The following is a 26,316-nucleotide window of genomic DNA, read 5'->3' on the forward strand; positions in this document are numbered from 1 at the left end:
GACTGCAAGGAGATCCAACCAGTCTATTCTGAAGGAGATCAGCCCTGGGATTTCTTTGGAAGGAATGATGCTAAAGCTGAAACTCCAGTACTTTGGCCACCTCATGTGAAGAGTTGACTCATTGGAAAAGACTTTGATGCTGGGAGGGATTGGGGACAGGAGGAGAAGGGTACGACAGAGGATGAGATGGCTGGATGGCATCACTGAGTCGATGGATGTGAATCTGAGTGAAGTCCGGGAGTTGGTGATGGACAGGGAGGCCTGGCGTGCTGTGATTCATGGGGTCACAAAGAGTCGGACACGACTGAGCAACTGAACTGAACTGAACTGAACTGATAAAGGCCATTGAGTTTTGTATTTTAATTTTGTATCCTGCTATTTCGGTGAACTCTCTTACTATTTGAATTAGTTTTATCATTGGTTCTCTGGGTTTGTTTGTTTGTTTGTTTCCAGGTATAACATTATGTGATCTGCAAATAGATATATATATATTTTTTCTTCTTTACTCGGTCTCAGGGCTTAAACTGATTTATTTGTCTAGTTGTATTGGCTAATATCTCTGGCCCAATGTAGAATAGTGGTGTAGACAGTCTCTTTTTGCCCTGTTCCTGATCTTCCAGTGTTTCTTGGTTAAATAAGATGTTGGCTTTAGGGCTACCTTTTACCATGTTGAGAACATATCCCTCACTTCCAATTTCTCCGAGAGATTTTATTATGAATTGGTGTTGAATTTTGTTAAAGACTGTCTTGGCATCTATAGAAAAATATCATTGGACGTCCCTGGTGGCCCAGTGGTTAAGACTGCATGCTTCCACTGCAGGGGGCATGGATTTGATCCCTGGTTGGAGAGTTAAGATCCCACATGCCATAGGGCAACTAAGCCTGCACGCCACAACTACAGAGCACGCCCCCTCCCCCCAAAGTCATTATTTTCCCCTTAGGTTCATTAGTATGGTGCGTGCTTGTTATGGGTTGAATTGTGTCCACCCCCCAAAGAAGTTGAAGTCTAACTCCTAGTGCCTCATAATGAAATTTGAAAATAAGGTCTTTTCAGAGGGGTCATTAGGTAGACCCTAATCCAACATGACTGGTGTCCTTATAAATGGGAACTTTGGACATGAGATAGATACACAGGGAGAACACATATGAACACAAAGGTGTAGATCACGGTGTTGTTATAAGCCAAGGAATGTCAAAGATTGCCAGCAAACCACCTGAAGCTAAGGAGAAAGGCGCAAGGCAGATTCTCCCTCACAACCCTCAGAAGGACCCAGCCCTGATGACACACTGCTCTTGGACTTCTAGCCTCCAGATCTGTGAGACAATAAATTTCTGTGTTTAAGCTGCCCAGTTTGTGGTGGTTTGTTACGGCAGTCCTAGCAAACATATGCTATTAATGTATTTCCTAATGTTAAACCAACTTCATATTCCTGGAAACAAAACAATCCCACTTGGTTTTGGTTGGCTCCTAATAATATCCAGGATACTAACAAAATGTAAGTAGTGTTTCAGAGTAGCATGGAATTGAGAGCAAGTCAGAGTTCACGTCTGTCCTTCATATCCCTGTTTTCCATGGTGTCTGCTCTCCCCGCGAGTTCAACATGGCTCTCCCATTTCCTGAGCTCTCAGGAAAATACTGTTAGTTCTGTGTGTCCTGAAAAGTTCTGTGTGTCCAGCTCCACTCCTCTCCCTTGAGATCTCATCTCCTTGGCTAGCTGGGCGTGGGGGAACTGGTTAATGAGGTTATCTGAGTACTCCACCCTAAGACACCAAGCTCTGTATTGAGCCATTCCCCTTGCCAGCAGGTTTCCTTTGAAAGTAAAAACGTTAGTTGTTCAGTCGTCTCTGACTCTTTGCAACCCAGTGGGTGGTAGCCCACCAGGCTCCTCTGTCCATGGAATTCTCCAGGCAAGAATACTTGAGTGGCTAGCCATTCCCTTCTCCAAGGGATCTTCCTGACCCGGGGATTGAACCTGGATCTCCCACATTGCAGGCAGATTCTTTACCATCTGAGCCACCAGGGAAGCGCATGGGATCTTTAAAAGAAATTCCTGTTTATAAGAATTTCACTTGGGGGACTTCCCTGGTGGTCCAGTGGCTAAAATTTCACCCTCCCAATGCAGGTGGCTGGGGTTCAACCCCTGGTCAGGGACTAGATCCCTCACACCGCAACTAAAAAACCACACTTGCTGCAATGAAGGTCGAAGATCCAGCATGCCGCAGATAAGACCCGGCACAGCTAAATAAATATTACCATGAAAGAAAAATTTCACTTGGGAAACTCTGTTACATACAGGAGTAGTGAAGATAGGGGTCTGCTGTCCTGCAGTACAAAAGCTTCTCTCCAGGGCTCTGGTGGGGAGGAGGCTATGAAGTCCTGCAGAACTAGGAGGAGGGAACGAGCTCAGCTCTTGGTGACAGACACTCTCTCAAGAGAAGTGGAAAGGGCTGCCTTGTGAGGGAGTGAGGTGCCCATTTACAGGAGGATGTAGCAGAGGTAGAGCAGTCAGTCAAAGAGCCATCAGAGGTGAAGAGGAGGGCAGAGAGAGGAGGAGGGGAAGGGCACAAGAGTGGAGTCAGACAGGGTATATAGGATCCCAGGTCTGCCATTTCCTAATTGTGTGACTGGGGCATCTCCCTGAGGCTCAGTTCTGTCATCTGTAAAATGGGGCTAATGAGAGCTCCTGCCAAGGGTGGTTGTGAGAATTAAATGGGAAAAGCACCTACACTGCAGGCCCCGTGATGGCACCACTTGGTGAATCAGTTTATAACAACCAACCAGCAGAGGCCTGGAGCCAGAGCATCATCAGAGCCCATCATCATCCTCCCACTTTTTTGGGGAGACCAGGCTCTTCCTGGCTTGTCTGGAAACCTCTCTCCCAACCCCCAACAAGAGCAAGGCCAATGCCTCTCCCACTCCACCAGACTGGGTGCCCTGGACAGGTCACTGTCTCTCTCTAGGTCTCTTTCCTCATCTGCTAGAGAAGGTGGGAGCTGCCAGAGATGGGCTCTGGGGTGGGTCCTTCCAGTTCTAACATCCTAGGATGGCTGGGCTTCTGAGTAGCCATGTGTACACGTCTCTGCTCCTGGGGACCTAGTGTCTTCACAAAACGAGGGGTTTGGGCTAGATGAAAATAGTATCAGCTAAGCCCGGCTGAACACTAACTCTCAGCGAGGGCCCACTCTAGGAGCTTTATGTGACTCAGTCCATTTAATCTCTACAACAACCCCGTGAGGTGGTGCTACTATCATCATTTTATAGGTGAGGTGACTGGGGCACAGAGAGTGTGGGTCACTTGCCCAAGATCACACAGCTAACATGAACCCAGGCGGTGAGTCCAGAACACATTCTTGCAACCACCACGAAACTTTGTATTTCAGAGTGTTGTGGCTCTAACACTCTGAAATACATAAGGGAGGGCTAAGCATCCTGCGAACTCTACCCTTGTGAGGGCTGAAGCAGCCACATTTTCTCAGCCAGGACCCCAGCTTCACTTATGAACATGTGGGAGTTGCCCAGCCGAGAGTCAGTGCTGCTCAACACCCTACATGAGGGGCCCACCGCTTACCTATACCTGATCATCACTCACTTCTGCTAGAAGCCCATTTTATAGACAGAAAAATGAGGTTCTGAAAGGATGGTGGACTTGTTTGGATCACACAGCCAGTAACTGGCAGTGTGAGGACCCGAGCCCAGAGCTCCCTGGCTTCACCAAGCAGTACTGTCTTTCCTAGAACAAGCCTCAGCCTCACCTGCCTGCAGACTCCACCACTAACCCCAGAGAGGCAGCATGAGTTTAGGCCCCTGGAAGAGACACAAGTGGTCAGGTGGGGATGCTGAAGATGGGGGTAGGGCTTTGTGGTGGAGACATGGCATTAGGGCCAAGCCTGATACCAAGATGTGCCATGTACAGAGGCAAGGAAGCGCCTTTCAGACTGTGCAGGTCCCCATTAGACAAGGTCTGAGTGTAGGGAAGCTGGGAGCCCTTGAGAAGAGCACTGGGAACCCTTGGGAGGGGCACTGAGGACCTGGGGAGGCTGCATCCCAGGGCAGGGGCAGCGGAGTGGGATCTGCCTGGGACAGTCAGGCAAGGGCATAATCCTGGAACACTGTTCTGTAGCAGTGGGTCATGGCTACATATTTGCAAGGCTCTGTAAAGGAATGGAGCTACACCTGGGAGTGGGGGGATGTCTGGGAGGCCTGGGACAGAGGCTACGAAGAGGCTGGGTTAGTCAGAGTGACTTAGAGGTAGATGACATTACCCAAGACTGGGAACACTGGGCTTCCCAGGTGGTGCTAGTGGTAAAGAACCCACCTGCCAATGCAGGTAGATGTGAGAGATGCAGGTCTTATCCCTGGGTCGGGGAGATCCCCTGGAGAAGGACATGGCAACCCATTCCAGTATTCTTGCCTGGAGACTCCCAAGGACAGAGGAGCCTGGTGGGCTACAGTCCATAGAGTCGCATAGAGTCCTATACTACTGAAACGACTTAGTGTGCAGGGGAACACAGGAGGGAGAGACGGTGGGTCTGAACTTCTCCATCTTCGAGGTGGGCTGACCTAGGCCTCCGATGAGCATAATAAACACGTCTGTCCTGCCATCCCAGAGCGCCTACTGTGTGCCAGGACTGGTCACTCACAAACCTTCTCTATCTTATTTGAGAAATATGTCCCTCCTTCTGTCCTCCCATCATTGCACAAGTAAATAAATACTCGATATGGGTCTGGAAGTTTCCAGCTTTCCCCATTTGACAAGGGCCCTCTTTGTACCCCCAGGGGTCTGGGTCTGGCTCCTCCATCCCGAATTTTGGGGATGGATATGGACATGAAAAGGGGCTTTCCTGATGGCTCCCACCGGGAAAAAAATCTGCCTGCAATGCAGGAGACCCAGGTTGGTTACCTGGGTCTGGAAGATCCCCTGGAGGAGGAAATGGCAACCAACTCCAGCAGTCTTGCCTGGAGAAAAACGTGGACAGAGGAGCCTGGCCGGCTACAGTCCATGAGGTAGAAAGAGGTGGGACACGACTGAGTGACTAACACACACACAAACACGGACATGGAGATGGGGAAGAGATGGGTGCTCGCCTCTTTGTGTCCTTCTTTTCCCAGCCCCCTGCTTCAGTACCAGCCTCGGCTCCCTGGGGGACTCCTGGAGATGTAGGGAGGAAGGGACGGGAGAACACGGGCCCGATAGAGCGGTCAGGGGCCGGGCTGAGCCGCGCGGGCCCCCAAATCCTCTCCTACTTTGCAGCGGGAACTCTGCAGCCACCTCACGCCCGGGTCGCCTCGGTGCTCAGCAGCAGTTCGCATGCGCATCAATCCTGTCCCTCCAGCGTCGCTGGAAGCCACGCCCCCGTCCCCAGCTGGGCGGAGGCCGCGGGGCGGGGCGGGCCGCCCGGGGAGTCCTAGGCTCGAGCCCCCGCCCCAGGCCAGCCTCAGCCGGCGGGCCCAAGCCGGAGGCCACTAAGTCGGGGGAGGTCCAGCCTCTGTTCCGGTGCCGGCGCCGAGCACTGCATCCCCGAATCGCTGGACCCGCGGCGGCGCGGCAGGTAGACGCTGCGCAGAGGGAGGCGTGTGCGAGCGCGCGGGTGTTCATGTGTGTTTGGGAGTGTGTGTGTGCGGGTGCATTGCGGGGCAGCGCGAGCCCTGTGAGCACGAATCGGTGGGTGTGGGGGTGCACACCCCGCCGCCGGGGAGGAAAGAGGTGAGCGCTGGCTTTGAGGCGCCGGAGCTCTCCCCACCCCCACCCGCGGCGAGGGGCGTCTTCCCACGGCACCTGGGTGTTCCGGAGCTGTTTTCCTAGTTCATACCGGCTAGGGGGTTAGTTCCCGGGGCTTGAGTGGCTGTTCCCCTCCTCTTTCTCAGAATTCCCCTTTCCTGCGCCTTCCCAGACCTCCACTCTTTCAATTCGACCACCCCTCCGGGGTGCCTCCCCATCCCCCGTCCCTGGAGGCTTGGGAAAAGGGGCAAGGCCAAAGCCGGTTCCCTTCCTGACCCTCTTGTCAGGTTGAATAGGGGCCTTTTCCCTGGGCTGCAGGGCTTGGGTGTATGTGTGAGGGGCCGGGGAGGCAGGCAGAACTGGGGGAGAATGGGTCTTGCGCTTCTCGGGTCATGCCTCCCTCCTTCAGGGTTGGGAGTCGGAGGAGACCCACCAGGGTTCCAGAGGTGAAGCAGGATGGATGATTAACAGGTGCCAAGTTCTCTCCAGGCTTCATTTCCTGTGGTGGGAGTCAACCCAGACCCCACAGGGTTGAGGAGAGTGGGGCTCAGAGGGTGGAGGATACTCTTGCTCTCAGGACTGCTAAACCAGAATTTTGTACCTGAGTTGGCCTGGCTCTCAAATCAGAATCCTTTCCCTGCACCCGCAGCTAGAGAGAAGTGCCAGGGCAATTATTTTTAGGATTCTGGGGAGGGAGAAATCTGGGCAGACTTCCTGGAAGAGGGAATATGAGAGTGGGGCTCAGCCTTACCCATACTTGTGTGAGGACTCCTGAGGGAACTATTGTTCTGCTGCAAGGATTGAGACCCTCCTACCCAGGGTCTTTGGGCCTGGCCTTTGCTGCGGTCTGGAGTCCCTGGGTGGGGGTGGGGAGGCTTGGCTGCTTTCCCTGCTGAGGGCGGGGCATGGTGGACCCAGCTGTTGCTGCTTCAGGCCAGAGCTGGAAGCCAGGACATCGAGGTGCTTAGGCGGGGTCATTACCCTGAGGAACCTCTCTTCTGACTGATGAGGCGGATGGGTCAAACCCGGAAGCCCCTGCACAGAGTTACACCCAGTGCTGGGAGCCAGCCCCTGCCCAGGAGCTGGGCAAGGTTTTACTGTGAAGGATACATCAGTGCTGGGTGCTGAAGGATGAAAAGTTCACCAAGCAGAAAAGAAAGGGCAGGGCACTGCAGGCCTGGGGATAGATGAGTGAAGGCCTGGAAGCATGCAGCTGCGTGTGGTCCAAGGGTAGGGGCAAGAATGACAGCGAAGCGTGGCGTGCTGCAGTGGATGGGGTCCCAAAGAGTCGGACATGAGTTAGGGACTGAGTAATGACAAAAAAGGGCATTAGATCATCAGATGTGTGGCTCTGTGGTGGGTGAGTTGCTCTGGAGGCCAGTGAGCAGAGGGCCAGAGCAAGGATAAGCCCCCTTCTCTTTCCCCTTGCCTCTCCCCTTCCCAGCTCCCCACCTAGGCTTGGCTTGGCACCCAGGGAGGGGATCTGATAGGGCTTCCCATGGGAGAGGGGTGGAGCATGGGGAAGGGTGTCTGGGGAAGCCCTTTCTGAGTTGGGGCCACCACTAGGGTGGAGCAGGTTTGGAGAAGTTGATGAGGTGTGAGAGGCCTGTGGGTTTTGAGGGGTGTTGGGGGGTGACGTCCAGAACACTGATCCCAGACCAGTGCTGTCTCTGGCTGCTTCTGCCCTTGACTTCCCTGCAGGCTCCTGGGACAGCCCCGAAGCCCTGGTCCCTGAATGGGAGGCCTTCTTGGAGCCCCCAGTGGGTACTGCAAAACCTGCCTCCATGACCTCTCCTACCTGCAGGGTCTGACACTGTGTCAATATTCCTCGGGGTCAAGACTGGCTCTGCACATGACTTTGAGGCAGGGAACTTCCCCTGTGAGTCTGTTTTTTCATGAGTGAAATGGGGCTAAATGCTGCCTAAACAGGGATTCAGGGGTTGATGAAGTTAATTTGTATCACTGAAAGTGCATTACAAAGTACATGGTGTTTAGTCGTCATTATAACTAATAATAACTAACCGCATCACTTAGTCCTTTCTTCCCTGGGGCAGGAACAGCCCAGAGGAAGGAGAGGCCGACTCTGGGAGAAGGGTGAAAGGAAAGAGGAAGCCCCTCTTGGCTTCTGTGTTTGGAAACTGTGGCCCTCTCACCCCACTCCCGTGGGTGGGCTCGCTCTCCGGGGCCAGGCAGGTGGGAGATCTGTCTGCTGCTGTTCTTCTTGTCTCACCCCGGCCTTCCTCTGCCCTCCCGTGTACTCTAGTGTTCTGAGTGCCTTTAAAAACCCCTCCACTCCACTCCTCTAGCCCCTCCAGAGACCTCTTCTGCCCCTTCATACCTTCCCTTTCTACTCAAAACATTCCTTGACTGGCAATAGCCTCCCCGATACCCCCCGGGCCTTATCTTCAGGGGCCCCCACTCTGCAGCATCTCCTCCTCCCTGGGTTGATGGTGATGCCCTGGGATTGCCTCACTTGCTTTGGCCTCAGCCCTTGCTTTTCCCTGCTCGCTAACGGCAAAATGGGCCAAGTCCCTTTGGGGTTCTAATCCAGGATGTTTGAGGAAGCCAGCCTTCAGGCTTGGATGTAGGAAATTGCGCAATGTGAGCGTTTGCTTGCCTGTAATGGCTTGAGTTCCTGCTCCCTGTTCTAATTGCTCAGGGATGTGTTTCCAGGGGCTCTGGCTTTCCCGAGGCTGTGGGTGTGAGAGAGGGTGCCACTGGCTGAGGCATGGTGGCCTGTGGGTGTGGACTGTGGTTTTTTGCCACAGTGGTAGCTGTGGTCAGCTCTGGGACAAGGGGGCTGGTGGCCAGAGCAGACCAAGCCCATCCATTGGTACCCAGCTGGCCAGCACTGTCAGGGTGTGCCCCGATGACCTCAGGACCTTGCAGCCCAGGGGACAAAAGGCAGACCGTCTGCTGGCCTGATCAGCCAGCCCCAGCCTCAGAGCCCACTGCTGGGTACTTCTGCCAACAGGGTGAAGTGGTGGCAATCAACTGGTTTGTTACTAATAATAGTAACTAAGACACTGAAGTTTGGGGTGAATTTATTTTCAGTGGGAGCAGTTCAAGGAGCAACAGCTTCATCCTCACTCAGTTCCTCCAGCAGGAGAGAGGTATGAGGCTGCATACCTACAGGAGCTGTATTCATCGTATTCATTGCCTGTAACTGCTGTGATAAATTAACACAAGTTTAGTGGCTTAAATGGAGTAGGAAATGGCAACCCACTCCAGTGGGTTGCCTGGAAAACCCCATGGACAGAGGAGCCTGGTGGCTGACAGTCCATGGGGTCGCAAGGAGTTGGACATGACTGAGACACACACACATACACACAGTGGCTTAAAACAACACAGATTTATTCTCTTACTGTTTTGGAGGTGAAAGGTCTGAAAAGTCTTAGGGGCTAAAGTCAAGGTGTCAGGCTAGTTCCTTCTGGAGGCCCCAGGGCCACCTCTGTTCCTTGTGGCTGTCCGTGTTCCTCTTGACCCCGTCACCACATCTCTCTACTTCCCTAGTCCCATTGGCTTTTCCTCTTTTGGAGTCAAATCTCCTTCTGCCCTCTTCTTAAGGACACCTGTGATTACATTTAGGATCTCCCCAGATAATCCAGGGTAATCTCTCCATCTCAAGTTCTTTAATCACATCTGCAAAATCTTTTCTGCCATAGAAGGTAACATTTGCAGGTTCCAGGGATTATGGAGTCGGTATTTGGTCGTTCATCCTGCCACAGGAGCCATCTGCAGTGTCTTTGCAGGTCCCCTTCTCAGAGATCCCCCTCCTGGGCACCCACAGCCACTGGGCTCCCCCTGGGGGTCACCCTCAGCATCTGTCACCCCCTCAGCCTAGAGGCTTCGGCTGGCAGAGCCTGGGCTGCAGCCCCTCTGGGGCAGTGTGCTGGTGTGTCCCCAGGGGTTGCCCCAGTGACCAGGCCCCATCCCGGGATCCTTAACATATCAGCAGGTTAAGCCTTCCAGCATGATTGCTTGTGTGCTGAGTCGCTGCACTCGTGTCTGACTCTGTGCGACCCTATGGACTGTAGTCCCCCAAGCTCCTTGGTCCATGGGATTCTCCAGGCAGGAGCACTGGAGTGGGTTGCCATGCCCTCCTCCAGGGAATCTTCCTGACCCAGGGATCAAGCCCGTGTCTCTTAAGTCTCCTGCATCGGCAGACAGGTTCTTTACCGCTGGCATCCCCTGGGAAGCCCCTTCCAGGGTGGAGTGTATCTCAGACATTCATTCGCTAACCCTAGTGTTGTGAGGGTCACTTGACCCCCATCATCACCAGGAGGGCCAGTCTGGGAGCTCATTTTGCGGATGAGTGCGGCTGGGGCTAAGTCCTGCTTATAGGAGAGAGGTGTGAGGGGACCCGGAGCCGGAGCAGGTTGGGCCGGGGAGCAGGAGATTGTGTGTTACAGATGAACGAGAGCCCTGAGGCACAAGGAAGGGGACCGTTGTGCCCCTCTTGGGCTTCTGTCTCCCCATCTGAGGATGAGCATGCGGACGGGACATTCTGAGGCTCTGATTATCCCTTTGGGCACAGGGAGGAGGAGGCGCTGGCATTGGGTTCAAGGCTGCCTTGGGCGAGAATGTGAGATGGGGCAGAGCAGAACGTGGAGCCCAGAGGTGCCGGCAACAGGTTCCTCGCCCCGGAAGGAGATGAGTTTGTCATCTGGGAGGTGGGGAGCCTCCTGGTGCCTCCAAGGAAGGACTCGCAGCCAGCCTCCCAGAGAGTGCCTGGCTGTGTGCTATGGCCCTGCCCAGTGGTGGGTCTCCGTTTGGTCTCTCCAGCCAAGGCCGTGCTCTGGGGGCCGTTTCTGAAGCCCGGTCTCCCTGCCTGCCTCCTGGCCTCCTTTCCGTCCAGCCGTCTTGTAAATTGCTTCCTGGCGCCCTCCCTGGTCTTTCAGGGCCCCCACGACCCTGCTGTGGCAGTGTGGCCTGCAAGCCCCTTCTTTCTTCTTTCCCTCACGCCCTGTCCTCCAGCCTTGCCTAAAGGTTTGTCTCCTCCCAGAAGGTTCCATCTTCCTCCACACCTTCCACTTCTGTCTGGAAAGATTGCAGCCCACCCTTGGAACTCCTGCTTTGCTGCTCCCTCCTTCCTGAGGCTTTCTAGCCCCATCTGAATGAACCACTGTCCTCTTAGAGAGCTCTCTCCCCCTGGTGCTGGGGTCACTGTCCGCCACCAGGCTGACTTCCCAGACTGAGCCTTGTCTGACTCCTCCCTGCCGCCTTGGCTAGAGCAGAGCAGATGTGTGAAGGGTGAATGGGGCCAAGCAGATGTGTGAAGGGTGAATGGGGGCACGCAGCTGACTGGGACTCCCTGGGGCTGATGAGTGGGTCACTGTCTTTGCTTGAGGGAGGAGGTGCTGGGCCAGGCAAAGCAGAGCTCTGGTGTGAGACGGGCCCCTGACTGTCCTGAATGCATTTCTTCTGTCTTGGAGCCCTTGGAGCTCATCTGTGTGATGAGAAGAGTAGAGCTCATTTCTGAGGGTGTGAAAGAGCTTGACTTAGGAATTGAGCCTCAGTTTCCCAGTCTGAGAAATGGGCACCATCCCCACCAGGTTTCCAGCTTTGAGCTTTGGAGGCAGGTGGTGCCAGGGGCTGAGACTGCCTATGCAGGAAGCAGGAAAAGAGACTGCTCTGGTTACAGACAACATAGCTCATTGGAGAAAAGCAAGAAGCATCCCCTCTCCCCCATTCAACAGTGAGAGCCTGCAGGCCAGCGAGGGCAGGGCTGGCCTGAGGTCACACAGTGCTGGAGAGCTGAGGCAGCTTCAGTGACCTGATCAAGCCTCATTATTGTCAGGTTGCTACCCTCGTGTGGAATGAGCAGCACCTGTGACCTACAGCCCCAGGGGTCTCCCGACCCCACCTCCTCTCTCCAGTAGAAGAGAGAAGGAAGGGCAGCAGCACAGGTGCTCAGCTGCCCCCAGCCCCCCTCCCCAGCATCTTCTCACCAGGATGTGGTGGTGACCTGGGTTTCAGACCCAGTGACTTTCAGCACCCAAACCAGCGGCTTGCCCTGCCAGAGGCTAAACCTTGGCCCACCTGCTGCCCGGGAAGGTTTCCAGCTCGTCCTGGCCCTGCCCACGCCCGGCAGATCCGGCTGGATCTAACCTACTTGCCGAGGCTTCCCAGCCCCGTCTGCACAACACCCGGGTCTCGGTGGGACTGCCCAGGGTCAGAGGCCCAGGGGCTCAGCCAGAGCCACACAGCGAGCCGGCCCCGAGGCTGACTTTCCCTCCAGACGTGCTGCAGAAGCCGCCAGTGCCCCAGGACCACTTCCCCCAGGACCAGCGCGAGAGGCTCTGCGCCCCCAGCATGCCTGGCCCTGCCCTCCAGGCCCTCTCATCCCTTAGCACAGGGCATTTGGTTCCTTTATGTATTAGAAAGATCACTGCTGTTGGGTGGAGACTGGATTAGACAGAGACACGATAAGGGGAGGGCAGTGGAGAAGAAAGACAGGATTTCCCAGCCCCAGTGCCGCCTGCTCAGCTAGCCTTGGCTGGAGTGACTCATGGAACCTGGCCCCCCCACCTCCGGCTCTGCGGCCGAGCCGGCTCACCCTCCTCCTGGGCTCTCCCCGCTGCCCTGCCATTGTTCCTCGGCCCGTGGTGAAGGGAGGGAGGCGATCCTGGAGGCCAAGTTCAATCACAGTAGGACGGAGGGATGTTGTTGATGGTGGCTTGTGGGGCAGAAAGGAAACAGGAGTGGCTGTCGGATAAATGGGCGTGAACAGTTGATAAAACCCAATCCATGCGAAGAGCCAGGCAGTCACCAGGCTCTGGGGCTCCTGGCCCCCTCCCTGGCCTCTGGCCTTCCCCACCCTGGCTCCCAAGAGTCTCTCCCTGGCTCGCATTACTGCTTCAGCACCTGATGCTCGCTATCTCCCCTCCACGGCCCCTTGGCTTTCCCAGTGAAGGCTCATGTCCTGCAGAGCCGGTCCTGCTAGTTTTCCCCACTCTGAGGATCTGCTTCCGCACCCCCCCAACCCCGCCCCCGCCCCCCTCCCCTCTTCTGGCTGTTACCTGGGGCTCTTCTGCCCTCCCTCTACCTGGAGTGCATCCTGCCCCTCTCCCCTGCCCATCCCTGCCTAGCCTTCCAGCCCAGAGACACCACTATCCTTCCCTCCCCTATTGCATGACTTCTGGGTACCCTGACCACAGTGTTTCCTGCTTAGTCTTGGTCTACGTCTGTCCCCTGTGCCCCTCCTCCTGGGGACTGGAGTATCTGGGGGATCTGATCCCCTCCTGTGAGCTCAGGAGGATAAAGCGTCTGCCTGCAGTGCAGGAGACCCAGGTTCGATCCCTGGGTTGGGAAGATCCCCTGGAGAAGGAAATGGCAACCCACTCCAGTACTCTTGCCTGGAAAATCCCATGGACAGAGGAGCCTGGCAGGCTACAGTCCACAGGGTTGCAAAGAGTTGGACACGACTGAGCAACTTCACTTTACTTGTGAGCTCAGGACCAGCCCAGCAGGATGCCAGTGAAGATGAGAACATTCATTGACTGTTCTCAGAATTGTAAGATGCAGCTCTTTGGCCCTTCCCTGGTCATATGGCAAAGGGGCCGGGGCTCTGTGTCCTGGAGGGGGATGTGGTGGGAGGTTGAGGAAGGGTGGGTGTGCTTAGCCTGTTGGGCATCCTTGGCTCCTTCAGCTGGCCCTGGATCACTCCTGTTCTGCTGAGCCACGCTGCAGCATGGGCACCCACAGAGGGGTGTGGGGATGGGGGCCCAGAGGAGGGACCCCCCCCCATCCCAGCGAGCCCTCTTGCAGTCTCCCTTTCGCTCCCACAACTGGCTGGTGCCCAAGGACGAGTGGGTCTGCCTCCCACCCAGCTCTGGAACGTGTCTGCTCTCATTCACACATGAGCACACAAGCTCTCTGACCTGCTTTCTGGTTTTTCTGCCCCGGTCTCGTTCTTCCCCAGTGCCTTCTCCGTGTGGCAGCAGGTGGATCTCAAGTCCCTCCCCTGCTCAGCACCCTTCCCAGCTCTCCATCAGCTCTGGATGAAGCCCGATCCCCTTCTAGGACCTCTGGCTGGGATCCTGGGCAGCCTCGCCTGTGGTCTCCTCCCACACCCCCACTGCCGCTCTGCCTCAGCTTAGTGCCTGCCCTCGGGGGCCCAGAGCAGCTCCTGAGCATGGTGCCTGGCTGGCTGGTGCTCCCTTCTCAGAAAGGGAGCTTTGGAGTTGTGTGTCCAGTGGGGTGTGGGGCTGCCACCTCCACCTTCTGGGTCCTCTCTTAGGGTTGAGCACTGCAAGGGTCAAAGCCACAAGTGACCTGTGAGACGGAGAAGAAGGCTCACAGGAGGTCACATCCTGTGCATGAAAAGGCCAGAGGCCAGGACTCTGACCCAGCCTGGGCTCTTTCCCTTCTCCATACCCCCTGGGTCATCTTGGGTGCCAGGCAGGACCCTACACAAATGTAATGTCCAGTCTGTCAGGCTGGGCTGCGAGGGACCCAGAATTGGTGAGATCTGGGTCACTAGATTCAGTGAGCCCTTCTTCCCAGGGTATTGCACTGACTTTTTCTGTTTATGATTTTTATTAAATCACAACTGATCTACAGAATGATGCATAAGTCATAGACATACAGCTCTGTGACTCTTCCACGTGGCCACCACCCAGATCAAGGAGCAGTGTTACTGGAATCCCAGAAGCCCCCTCTTGCCCCTTCCAGTCACTACCCCTAAAGGCAGCCGCCATCCTGCCTTATACTCACCATAGGTGACTTAGGGCTACTTTCCAATTTTCCATCAGTGGAATCACAGCATTGCTTAATAATTTGCCCATTTTCACTGTGTGTTATATATTCCATTAAGCACCACGTTCATCCTTTCTTCTGGTGATAGGCATTTGAGTTTCTAATTTTCAGCTATAAGAAATACTTCTGCGCTAAACATTCTTGTATTTCTTTTTTGTTGTTGTTGGTGAGTATGTGCATGTGTTTCTGTTCAGTGTATACTTATGAGTAGAATTACTGAGTGATTAAGTATGCATTTGTTCAGCCTTAATTAATATGGTCAAACGGTTTTGCAAAGTGGTTTTACCAGTTGATACTCTGACCAGCAATGTGGAAGAGCTGGACTTGGGAGAGAAGTGTATGTGTGTGTATATGTCCCTTCCTGCAGCCGTTCTGGTCAGGGTATAATGGTATCTCACTGTGCTTTTTAATTTGTATTTCCTTGATGATTAGTGAAGTTGAGCACTTTCCTTTTTGTCTATTCACCGTGTGGATATGCTTTTTCTAATGTTTTCTTCAAAAAGCTTTGTTGTTTCACCTTTCAGTCAGATTTGCAGTCTGTGTAAAATTGCTTTTGTGTATGGTGTGAGGTTGGGGTCACAATGAAGCTTTACCCACAAGGATAGCTAGTCTACTGAGCACCATGAGTTGAAAAGATCATCCTTTCACTAAGGCCCTGTAATGTCACCTTTTGTCAAAATAATAGGAACTTTCTAGTCTGTTCCCTTGGTCTGTTTGTCTACCCTGTGCCAGCCTGTGTCAGTTGCTAGAGCTTTTGAAAGGTCTTGTTAACCGTGACTGTGGGTCCTCCAGCTTGTTCTTCTCCAAATGGCCTTGGCCCTCCGAGTGCTGGCTCTGTTATCCCACCTCTCAGAGGAAGCCCCACGGCCCAGAGAGGTAGTGTGACTTTCCCCTGCCACACAGCTCTGGAATGCAGTCTCCAGGCGTGGTGTAATTCTTCTGAGGTTCCCACCTACACCAACGGGAACTTAGATTTCTTGAAATCAATTTCCTTCTTCCTTGATACTCTTTAAAGGAAACTGTGTGTTTACTGTGAATGGAAAGTCAGTATTATTCTCCATAAATACAAGGTAACTGGAAGGATCTTAAAAAATAAAACAACAGAAAAATCCATTCAGTTCCAGCCTGGTGCTGTTGCTCTGAGCCTGGGCCTGGCTCCTCTTTTGTTAAGTAAATGAGCAAGGGCTGTGAGGGAATCAAGATTCCCTGGACCAAACTGAGTTCTCCTTGCAGGGAATGACTTTCTTACTGACAGTTATTGCCACATGGGTTTCCCTGGTGGCTCAGATGGTGAAGAATGTGCCTGCAATGCAGGAGACTGGGTTCGATCCCTGGGTTGGGAAGATTCCCCTGGAGGAGGGAATGGCAACCCACTCCAGGGAATACTTGCCTGGAGAATCCCCATGGATAGAGGAGCCTGGCGGGCTGCAGTCCATGGGGTCTCAAAGAGTCAGACACAGTTGAGTGACTAAGCACAGCACAAAGCATTTTAGAGCGCCCCCTAAAATGATCCCAGTGCTAAGCCAGAGCGTGCTTGGGGAAAGGCTGGAGGCTTGGGGTCCAGCTGATGGGCTGTAGGTTTTGTACATGCTTCTTGATGTCCTCATCTAAAAAATGAGACTAAAACTCTCTCCTGTTTCCCCCCTGGCTGCAGTGGCTGAGTTGTCCAGGGAAGGCTCAGTGGTATCGGGTCCCCGCCCCCAGGTGGCTCTGTGTGGTCTGCTGCAAGATGAGCCCTTACTCTGCCCATGTACCGCTGGCCTGTCCCCACCACCTCCAGCAGGCCCAGGGACAGCAGATCTGGCCAGCCCTCCCGGAAGGTAGTACACACTGTTTCCAAGGTGAAGCTAGACAGAGCTCCTGTAGGGCAGATGCCACCCCAAAAACTGGAACCAGGAAGGACTGATAGTAGCAGCTCAGAGGGGTTAGCAGCTTGCCCAAGGATACACAGAGCTAAGTTGTGCAGCTGGGATTCAAACTCAGGAGCGGCTGTCAGATAAATGACCTACTGGAAGACTGTGTTCTCTGAGCTCCCTGCCAGGTGGTCCCGTGCCCTTGTTCTGACCCAGGTCAGCGCCCCTGGTCTCCGTCCACAGGACTCCACTGTGCCAGGCTGCATCTGAGTTGCCTGGTACTTCTCTGCCTCTGAGACTTCGCTTGAGCAGTTCCCTCTGCCTGGAGTGGCCTTTCTCTCCCGAAGCACAGCTGACTTCTGGGCCCAGGTCTTGTGAAGGCCTCTTTGTGTCCCTCTTGCTGGAACCTCTGAAATGACGCATATTCTGTTCTGCCTGTGTCTGTGGGCTGCACTAGACCATGACATTCCGTGGGGACAGGAACCCTGAACTGTTGTGACCTTCCTGTCTGGGGAGGCACATTGTAGAAGAGCCACAGACAGCCGTGCTGACACCCCTGGGGGCACAGCACACAATGGACAGAAAGCGATGTTCCTGTTTCATGTGGCCCTGTCTCATTTGATCCTCCCAGAGGCCTTGTGCGTTATCTCTTCCTCCCAGACAAGGGCCATGAAGACCAGAGAGGCGACATGGCTTGTCCAGCTTTCACAGCTTAGGGGGACCAGCCGAGAGCACCAGGGCTTTAGCCATATCTTCCCCGGACAGTCAGGAGCAGGAGGGGAGAGAGAGAGAGAGAGAGATAGAGGCCCCATCTAGTGAACCTTGGCCTTCAGGAGACCTAGAGCTGGTGCGGCTCTGATGTGGCAAGCTGATCTCCCTTGGGAGTCCTGGCCCCTCTTTGAACCCGTTTTTCCATCTGCGAAGGAATTCGTCCTACATCACCTGTGTTGGTGCATTCAGCCCAAATTCACTGAACCTGCTCCCTAAGGTTGGACGTTAGGGACACAGAGAGGAGCTGGACGTGGGCTGTGTCCTGGAGGGCTGCAGGCTGGGAGGCAGATAAGTCATGTGCAGATGGGGTAGGCAGCAGGTGCTGTCGGGGGTCCCAGGACTGTGGAGGTGGAAGGAGTGACAGTGTCAGCCATGTGGGAGGCACTTGGGCCAAGTCTTGACAGGCAACCAGGAGCTCTCCAGGTGTGCCCGTGTGGATGGGACAGGGTGTCCAACGGCCCTGAGTGGTCTGCGAGGAGCTTGCGGGAGCTCAGGCTCCAGGTGGAGAACTGGGAGGGGCAGGGCTCTGGGAGGTGGGCAGGGGCAGAGGGAAGAGGGCAGGCTAGCGGGCAGCTAGGAGGCTCAGGCTGTCCGGGTAGTGCCTCCAACACAGTGTAATAGTGCAGAAGACAGGACGTGCCCCCGGCTCAGACCCAGAGAGCAGAGGCTGGGGTTTGGAAGCTCGTTTTCCTTGTGGTTGGTTTATCTGTGCCATCAGTGGTTACGCCTGGAACTACAGGGAGGAAGCAAAGCTCAGAGGCTTGGGGTGTTGACCCAGTGGATGGAGTCGGAGGTGACCTTGGGGCAGGTGAAGGGTGCAGGAGGGCAGTCAGCCGGAAGTGTGGCCTGTGCGGAGGCCAGGGCTAGAGAGGCTGGCCTAAGGAGGCCAGGGTCAGCCTGGCGGGCAGGGGTGAGGCTGGAGAGATGGCTGAACTGGGTCAGACCCTCTGCCAGCCAGGCCTGGCCCCTGATCTTCTGGCCCTGGGCCCGGCCGAGCTTTCCCCCTCTCGGCCTGCACCTCCCTTCTATCCTCAGGAACAAACCTTCCCAGCGTGTTGGCCGCTGCGAGGCCTGGAGGGCGGCCAGAACCCTCACTCTCCACTGCCTGGCTGTGTGACCTTGGCCAGCTCGCTCCTCCTCCCTGGGTTCCCTGGGCTCTGAACACTGGAATTGCTGGAGCTGATTTCTGGGCTCCTCCTGCTTTCAGCTTCTTTGATCTAATTCTTGCAGCTTAAATTGCTTCCTGAGCAGGTCCTACCGGAAACTGGGATGCTAATGGCGCTCCTGGTGGCTGTGTGCCAAAGCCCAGGGGCTGGCTCTCCAGGCTCACGTCTCTTTCCTGCAGGCCTCTGACGCTGGGAGGGTGGGTGAGAAGGGGCAGGGTAGAAGGATGGCCAGAGAGGGTGAGAGGTTGGCCTGAGGTCACACAGCAGTGGGACAAGCAGGCCAAGTATGATGTATGGGCAGAAGATGAAGTGGCTGCGGGTCCAGAGCAGAGGACGAGCCAGCCCTCGACCCTCGGGAGGCAGGGACCGTCAGCCCTCCTCTCCCTGCCCACCAGTGTTCCGCCCTCACTGCCCAGTCTCACCTCCTTCCTTTCCTGTCTCTCCTCTCCATTGAATCCCCTCATCTTTCCCTTCCCGCGGGCCTGGCTAGGCCAGAGTGTGTGTGGGGTGAGCCCTGCCCGGCCCGGCACTCACGCCCTTTCTCCTGCACTTTGGGGTCACCAGGCCAAGGTGGAGGCTCCAAAGTCAGAGGATATGGGTTCAAGTCCAGACCCTGCTGTGGAACTTGAGCATGTCGCCTCCCTGCACTGAGCCTCAGTTCTCTTTTCTGAAAGATGGCAACAGTGAAAGGCCTATCCAGCAGATCTTAAACGTAGACCTCTAGCCAGGTGCTTTGCACAGGGCAGGTGCCAGAGACATGAGGGTCTTTCCTGAGAATGAGAGGGGGCTTGTCTCCTTCTTCCTCTTCTCTCTGGCCTGCTGATCAGTCTCCTCAGCCTTTGGTGAATTATACTGGCATCTTCCAGTTACTGAGGCAATATTGTTCCTAATATGGAGGTGAGAAAATGGGGAAGCAGAGAGGCTGAGTGACTTGTTCAAGGCCTCACAGTGGGCGAAGGGTACAGCTGGGACTGACACCCACATCAGTCGTGCTCTCGAACTCATGCCCTAGAAGCCAGCCTGCCTTGCCTCGGTTTCCCTCAGCTATGCTGGGAAGTCGGGGCCTGTGTCTTTGGGGAGTGGGGCTTATGGTGCTGCCCTGAGCAGGCTGCATGGTAAGTAGGTTCCGGGGGCCGTGGAGCTGCCAGATGGGGTCTGAGCTACGTGGGTGGAGATGGGGTTGTCCGTCTAGGCGCCTGGCTGTCTCAGCATCTGTCAGGGCACTTGCTGCTGCTCCCTCCCCTCCCGGAGCCCTTTCCTGGCCACGTCAGTCCAGTCTGTGTCTCCTGCGTTGGGTCAGCACACGGCTGCAAGGTTAGGGTGCTGGACTGCGGGCGCTGAAGGGAGGATCCTCGTGGTGCAGTGCCCTCTGCGTTGGGGCTGCACGTGGACTCAAGCCCAGACTCTGCTGTGGGATTTGGCCCTCATAAGAAATGGACCCTCTGGTCCTCATCTAGGGGGGCCTAGGTGAAGGGTCTAAGCTGAACACAGGGATATCAGGGTCATTAGCCAGAGGAGGTGAGCATGGTATAGCCCTGGGCTTGGTGTAGCCTTTAGGGAACCCCCTGAGGGGGGCTTCCATGGTGGCTCAGACAGTAAAGAATCCGCCTGCAATGCAGGAGACCCAAGTCCAATCCCTGGGTCGGGAAGATCCCCTGGAGGGAGGCCATGGCAACCCACTCCAGTATTCTTGTCTGGAGAATTCCATGGACAGAGGAGACTGGCAGACTACAGTCCATGGTGTTGCAAAGAGTCAGACACGACTGACTTCACACTTTCTTTGAGGGGGAGGGGAGGTCAGAGAGGGAGGATGGGTCAGGACCAGTGCTAGACACCCTTGAATTCCAGGAAAGGAGACTAACTGTTCAGATGTGTGAGATGCTACAGGGTCTGGTAGGCTGTGTGGGAGAATCTGGCTTTGGAATTGGAAGGTCACAAGGTGAGATTGAGGGTCGTCAGGGGAGGTAAGGTCACCAGGATTAAGGAGAGCGCTCCCTGCGGGACTGGAAACCTTGATTCCCGAAGTGCGGTTAAGAAGGCAGAGAGCCCTGGAGGGAGGAGGCTAGTGACTGATTGACGGCTGGCGGGGTCTCCAGGGCCGAGGGTTTTCCACACAGGACAGAGATGATCTCGTGACTCTGGGGGCTTCCCTGTGGCTCAGACGTGTTAAGTAGTTAGAATAGGGAAGAGGAGTCCAGAATAGTGGTGGCTAAAAGAGAAAAGCCCGCGAAAATAGAACAAAGAACAAAGGACGGTCGGACCTCAGGTAGAACAACACTTCTGGCTAACCCAATTTACATAGGGCAGGCCCGGGGGCGGGGGAAAAACAAATAAAAAGAGGAGCCAGAGGGCTGGGACTCTTCTCTTCCATCTTTGGGTCGATGTGCCCTCACGCCTCCAGGATGGATTTTCCTGTTATTATCTAAATAAAATAGAGCTGTAACATGGAGCTGTAACACTGATTTGTCTAAGAGATATAACACGGTCCGTTCGAGACCCGAGAGCTATGACACGGCCTGTCCAAGACCCGAGAGCTGTGACACGCCTAGGGCTTTAATGTCCGTCACCCCAGATCTTTGTAGTGAAGAGACAGAACCGAGGGGTATACACTCGCCCGACAGACGTAAAGAATCTGCCTGTCAATACAGGAGACCCGTGTTCGATCCCTGGGTCAGGAAGACCTCCTAGAGAAGGAAATGGTAACCTACTCCAGTATTCTTGCCTGGAGAATTGCATGGACAGAGGACCCTGGCAGGCTACAGTTCATGGGGTTGCAGAGTCAGACACAACTGAGCGACTAACAACACTTCCTGAGGGTGTGACACCAGCCAGGGGGCTGCTGGATCACCGCTCGGCTGACTCTGCGGGGGATCTAGAAAGGCTGGTGGAACAAAGAAAGGGAGGACATGGGTGCGTCCAGGCAGCCCTGATCTCCATTGTGTTTGCACTGTTGCCCTGTGGGCCTGGCGTCACCGCTGAGCATCTCAAATAAGGAAATTCAGGCTCTGAGCCTCAACTGTGGCTCGTCCGATGCGGATGAAGATGCCCACTTTCCAGGGTGGTGGGGAGGGAGTACTCGGGAACCGCCTCCTTCAGGGTCCTGTGGGCCTCAAGTTCTCAGGAAGTGATGATCTGATCTTCTGTCCTTCCAGGTGCCCGGAAGCTGCCCTCTGCTGCCTCGTCTCAGCCCTGCCTCCCGGGGCAGCATTCGCCATGTTCTCCTGCGTGAAGCCCTACGAGGACCAGAATTACTCGGCCCTGAAACGGGCCTGTCTGCGTAGGAAGGTGCTCTTTGAGGACCCCAACTTCCCCGCCACTGACGACTCGCTCTACTATAAGGGCAGCCCAGGGCCCACCGTTAGGTGGAAGCGGCCCAAGGTCAGTGTCTGGTCGGTTGGAGCTGAGACAGGCAGGCCTAGACCCACCTAGTCTGCAAGGGACAGTGGATGGCTGGGAGGGGTCACTCCGAGGCCCCAGGTGACAGAGCAAGTGGAGGGGCTGACGCAGGGCCTTCCTGCTGTCAGATTGCATCTGGATAGGGAGCCAGGAGTTGTTCCATTGCTCAGTCATGTCCAACTCTTTGCAACCCCATGGACTGCAGCATGCCAGGCTGCCCTGTCCTTCACTATCTCCTGGTTTGCTCAAACTCATGTCCATTGAGTCAGTGATGCCATCCAACCATCTCATCCTCTGTTGCCCTCCTCTCCTCCTGCCTTCAATTTTTCCCAGCATTAGGATCTTTTCCAGTGAGTTGACTCTTTGTATCAGGTAGCCAAAGTATTAGAGCTTCAGCTTCAGCATTAGTCCTTCTAATGAATATTCAGGGTTGATTTCCTTTAGTATTGATTGGTTTGATCTCCTTGCTGTCCAAAGGATTCTCAAGAGTCTTCTCTAGCACTACAGTTCGAAAGCATTGATTCTTTGGTGCTCAGCCTTCTTTATGGTCTGACTCTCACATCCAGGCACGACTACTGGAAAAACCATAGCTTTGACTATAAGGATTTTTGTCAGTAAAGTGATGGCTCTGCTTTTTAGTATGCTACCTAGGTTTGTCACAGCTTTCCTTCCAAGGAGCAAGTGTCTTTTAATTTAAGGGATCCAGAAGAATGGCCCTCAATTCTGTAGCCACCACTGCCCAGCCAGGACCTCACCCCCTCCCTGGAACTCCGCTTCCTTATGAGGGAGGTGGGGCCCTCTGTTCTGCCACCCAGGGTTGTTTTGGGGATAAAAATGAGGTGATGTGAATGTGACGTTTTCCTAGTACAATTAGAGTGACATTCAAGTAGAAGAAATTTACTTCGCTGATTATTGTCAGTGATTTTTGTAGTGATTTTGAAATAGTTACTTGCTGTACATGGAAAGCATTTTATTATGATGATTAATTAGTAATAATAGTAGTAGTAAAAAATAAAAGTACTGCATAGACTTGTTGTGAACATTTAAAGAGATGATGCATGAAAGTCTGGCACGGGGCCTGGCACCCATAAGACAGCTGTCATCATTACTGTTGGAATCTGTGAATTATGGAGCATCTGGCTGGCGGCTCCCTCTGTCTTGGCCTGGGTCGCTGAGACTGGAATGTGTTGAACAGAAGTGTCTGGCCTCATGGCATGATCTCATCCTCTTTAACCATGATTCCTGAGTGTGAGAGTGGGTGTCCCAGGGGCCTGGGTGGCGACCGAGCAGCTGCTGAAGGCCACTGCCTCAGGTCCCGTCCCTGTGCTGCACCACAAGCACCCTCCCTTCAGCTCTCGCAGCCGTGCTGGTGACACAGAATTGTTCACACCAGAGGGGCTCAGTGCCGGAGACAGTGATGGACCTGGGTGCCTGGAGCCAGGGAGACCCCCCTGTCCAGTACTCAGAGGTACTCACAGGAGGCATCACAGAGCTGAAGGGTGAGAGGGTATGGTGTGAGAAAGACCTGAGCTTGAAGTCCTCAGGCTTATTTGGGAGTAAGGGGAGAGGAGGTCTGGGGCCCTGGGCTTGATGGAGCTGAGCCAGGCCAGCTGTGCTCTGAGGCAGCGGGAATCACAGGCCAGATTCTCAACAGCGTTTTCACGGCAGATTTGCACTTTACGAAGTTCCCTCCAGCCCCCTGGACGTTTGGGGAAAGTGAAATTTAGTTTTTAATGTTCCTCTCATAGGCTAGGCTCTCAAGTCTCTTCCAAGGCAGAAAATCCTGTATTCTTGGACTAGGATACTTACGAGGTAGGGAAGCTGAGTCCAAGAAGGGTGGGCACCTGCTTCGATCACTCAGGGAGCTGGGAGCAGAGCCAGCCGGGGACCCAGCAGTCCTGCTTCCCCTGGCCCACCTGCCCAGTTCCAGAGAGAGCCTCCCTAGTGCCCCAGGGACTTCCACACCATGAGCTGCACTGCCTTGAAGTTCTCTGAGCTCCCAGCCGCCTCCTGGCTGGCCTGGGACTCCTGTCCTTGGCGCACCCCCAACCCCCATGCCTCCTCCCTCCTCTTTGTTTGGTGGGTGGGAAGGAGGCTGGCCTCACAAGGCCTTTGTGAGGCTTTCGGTGGAGGGGAGACACTGGAGCCCTCTGCCCTCCTCTGACATCACTCCCTCGCGGCCCGCCTGCTGGCCCTCTCCTGCCCTCTGGCCATCACCCAGGCATTTTAGATCCCGTGGCTCTGGAAGGAAGCTGCTGAGGCACGGCCAGGCTGGTTGGGCTTGATTCAGTAAGAAGAGGAAACGCCAGGCTGCCTGGGCTCAGCAGCCTCTTGCTGTGTGACCCTGGAGGAGTCACTTGCCTTCTCTGGGCTCTCTGCCTGCCAGTTCAGGAGTCCTGCCTTGCACACTCTCCTGCACTGCCCTCCTCACCGGGCGTGGTGCCCGGTCCTCCACAGACATGCAAAGAGGAGGAACAGAGCTGCCCTGCCTGTCGAGGGCTGGATGTGGAGGCGGGTGACAGGCAGCGTGTGGCGGTTGGTATTGAGAAGGAGGTGACAGAGTGGGGGCCAGGGGCAGTTGTTGGGGGGTCAGTTCTGGTTTGGAAGGCAGCTCAGGGCCAGGCACTGCTGAGTGGTGTGCAATGAGGGGGTGAGACGGTGTGGACCCGGGTGTGAGGGATGGGCGTGTGTACGCAGCCCTGCTCCACACACAGGACGAAGGACATGGGGTTGGTGCAGCCAGAAGCCGTGCCCTTGTCCCGGGTGGGTGTGGTGGGGCCAGCCCGGTGGGGTGACCATTAACTCGCAGCTGTTTGGCCCTGGGCCAGTGAGATGGAACTTTGGCCCAAAGACGCCACATTTCTGTGCAGTTCCACTTCCTGGGTCCTGTGACCTGACTGTTTACAAATAGAGCAAAAACCCAACTTTCTGGAAGGCTCGGGGGAAGCCGTTTTCACTCCCGTCACACTGCCAGCTCCTTCTCTTGATGTGAGTCTGGTATCCTTAGTCTGGTATTGTGGCCTTTCTGCTCTTGGGGGATCTCCTTAGTCAGCCGCCCTGCCTGCCAGCCTCCCTCTTCTTTCCCCCAAAATGGAATGAGGAAGCTGGCCGTGGAGCCAGATGGCCTCAGGCCTACCCTCCAGGAGGTGTGACCTTGAACGAGTCACTTTCCTCCCGGGCCCTCAGCTTCCTGCTCTGTGAATGGGGAGGAGTTCTTCCTTCCCCTGGTGTCTGGAGGTTGAGAGTCTTGAGGTACTTGTGCTATTAGACACACCAGAGGCAGATGACAGACTTCCTGCCCTCGACCACTGCTCCAGCGAGCCTGGTGCTGGGGACCCAGAGTCGGTCCTGCTCGGAAGCCCCACCTCTTGTGGGCTCCCTGGTCCGCTTCAGTTCCACCCAAGGCACCTGCCTCAGCCCACACCTCCTCCTCCTCCCAGCTCCAGTGTTTCTTGGTTCTTTACCATTCAATAAACATTTGCTGGGCACCTCCCTCAGGGACCTAAGCGGGGAGATAAGAGGAGATAAGAGACTGGAGGAGAAGGCCTGTGACTCGGGGAATCCCAAGGGGATGGGTAGATGGAGGGGGGCTTCCTCTTTTCTCAGGCCCAAGGCCTTAGTACGGCCGCTTCTCCTCCCTGTGGGGTAGACCCTGCCATGTCCCCTTGAGCTCTGTCTTCCCCAGTTTCTGGGGATAAGAGATAAGGACCCTAATCTCAGGTCCTTTGGAATCAAGAAAGGGACAACTCCGGGTCCCACAAACAGACGTCAGTTTTGGAACCTCCCAGATTCTCGCATGGTGGCCTGGTGGTCTCCAGCCCTGTGTCTGGGGCTCAGACTCACACCAGCACCTGGAGGAGACCCTGCTCCCCGGCTGTGCTGAGCAGTAGGCTCCTTTATGACGTGAGATGAGCAGTTTGTGCTGAGTCCAGCCACCGGGGCCTCTGCCCTGCCTGGGAACGACCCCTCCTGGGTGCTTGTGGAGTGGCCTTTGAAGAGGGGATTGCTGGGGAGGCAGGTCTGTGGCAGAGGCAACAGGGCACAAGCTGTAACCTCTGCCCTGCTTTCCATCCCAGGCAGAAGTCCCACTTTCTTCCTGGGCCTCAGTTTCCCCAGTTGCCTAGTTGATTCCGGTTATGATCTTAGATTCCGAAAGGGAGGTGACCGGGGTGAAGGTGGATGGATGAGGAGAAGGGGTGAGGGCAGAGGGGCTGAAGGTGCCCCGGACCTGCTGACTAGCTGCCCCGCTCTTTCTACACCAGGCCTGGAAACCTGAAGTTCAGGTTCAGGGAGGAGGTGGTTGTGGGCTGTGACCTGTGGCCTGTGGAGGTGGTCTAATAGGCTGGGAGGGACCGAGAGGTGAGAGGTGGCCACAGGAGCAGGGGGCCGGGCCTCAGAGAGAGGTCCATTGACCACAGAGGAGCGGTCATCCCAGCCCTAGGGGTGGCCTGGCCCAGAACCTGCCAAGCCGTCTCCTGACACTGGCGGTGGGCAGAGCCAGACCTGGACCCTGCCCTGGAGCTCGCAGGCTGGTGGGGAGACTCCCAAGGTGAACCTCAGTGTGGGCAGCGATGGGAGGGAGCACAGGTGGCTGATGTTGTCAGAAGCGGCATCTGTCTCCAGGCTGTGGCTAGATCCTGTCTTGGGGGA

General features: G+C 55.3%; 1 protein-coding gene across 2 annotated transcripts in view; it reads left to right on the top strand.

Annotated features, from left to right (window-relative positions):
- The first annotated feature begins 5,403 nt into the window (after positions 1–5,403).
- Positions 5,404–26,316, top strand: part of CAPN5 (calpain 5) — a 56,059-nt gene continuing 35,146 nt past the window's right edge. Inside the window, exons 1-2 of one of the 2 annotated variants that reach the window (XM_040258891.1) lie at positions 5,404–5,705; positions 21,423–21,648. In XM_040258891.1, coding sequence (XP_040114825.1) covers positions 5,596–5,705; positions 21,423–21,648 — 336 coding nt within the window. In that variant the 5' untranslated portion in view covers positions 5,404–5,595. The remainder of the gene's footprint in view (positions 5,706–21,422; positions 21,649–26,316) is intronic. The other variant, XM_040258892.1, reaches the window with a different exon arrangement.

This window comes from Oryx dammah, unplaced genomic scaffold (assembly GCF_014754425.2).
Source record: "Oryx dammah isolate SB20612 unplaced genomic scaffold, SCBI_Odam_1.1 HiC_scaffold_17, whole genome shotgun sequence".
Lineage (NCBI taxonomy): Eukaryota > Metazoa > Chordata > Mammalia > Artiodactyla > Bovidae > Oryx > Oryx dammah.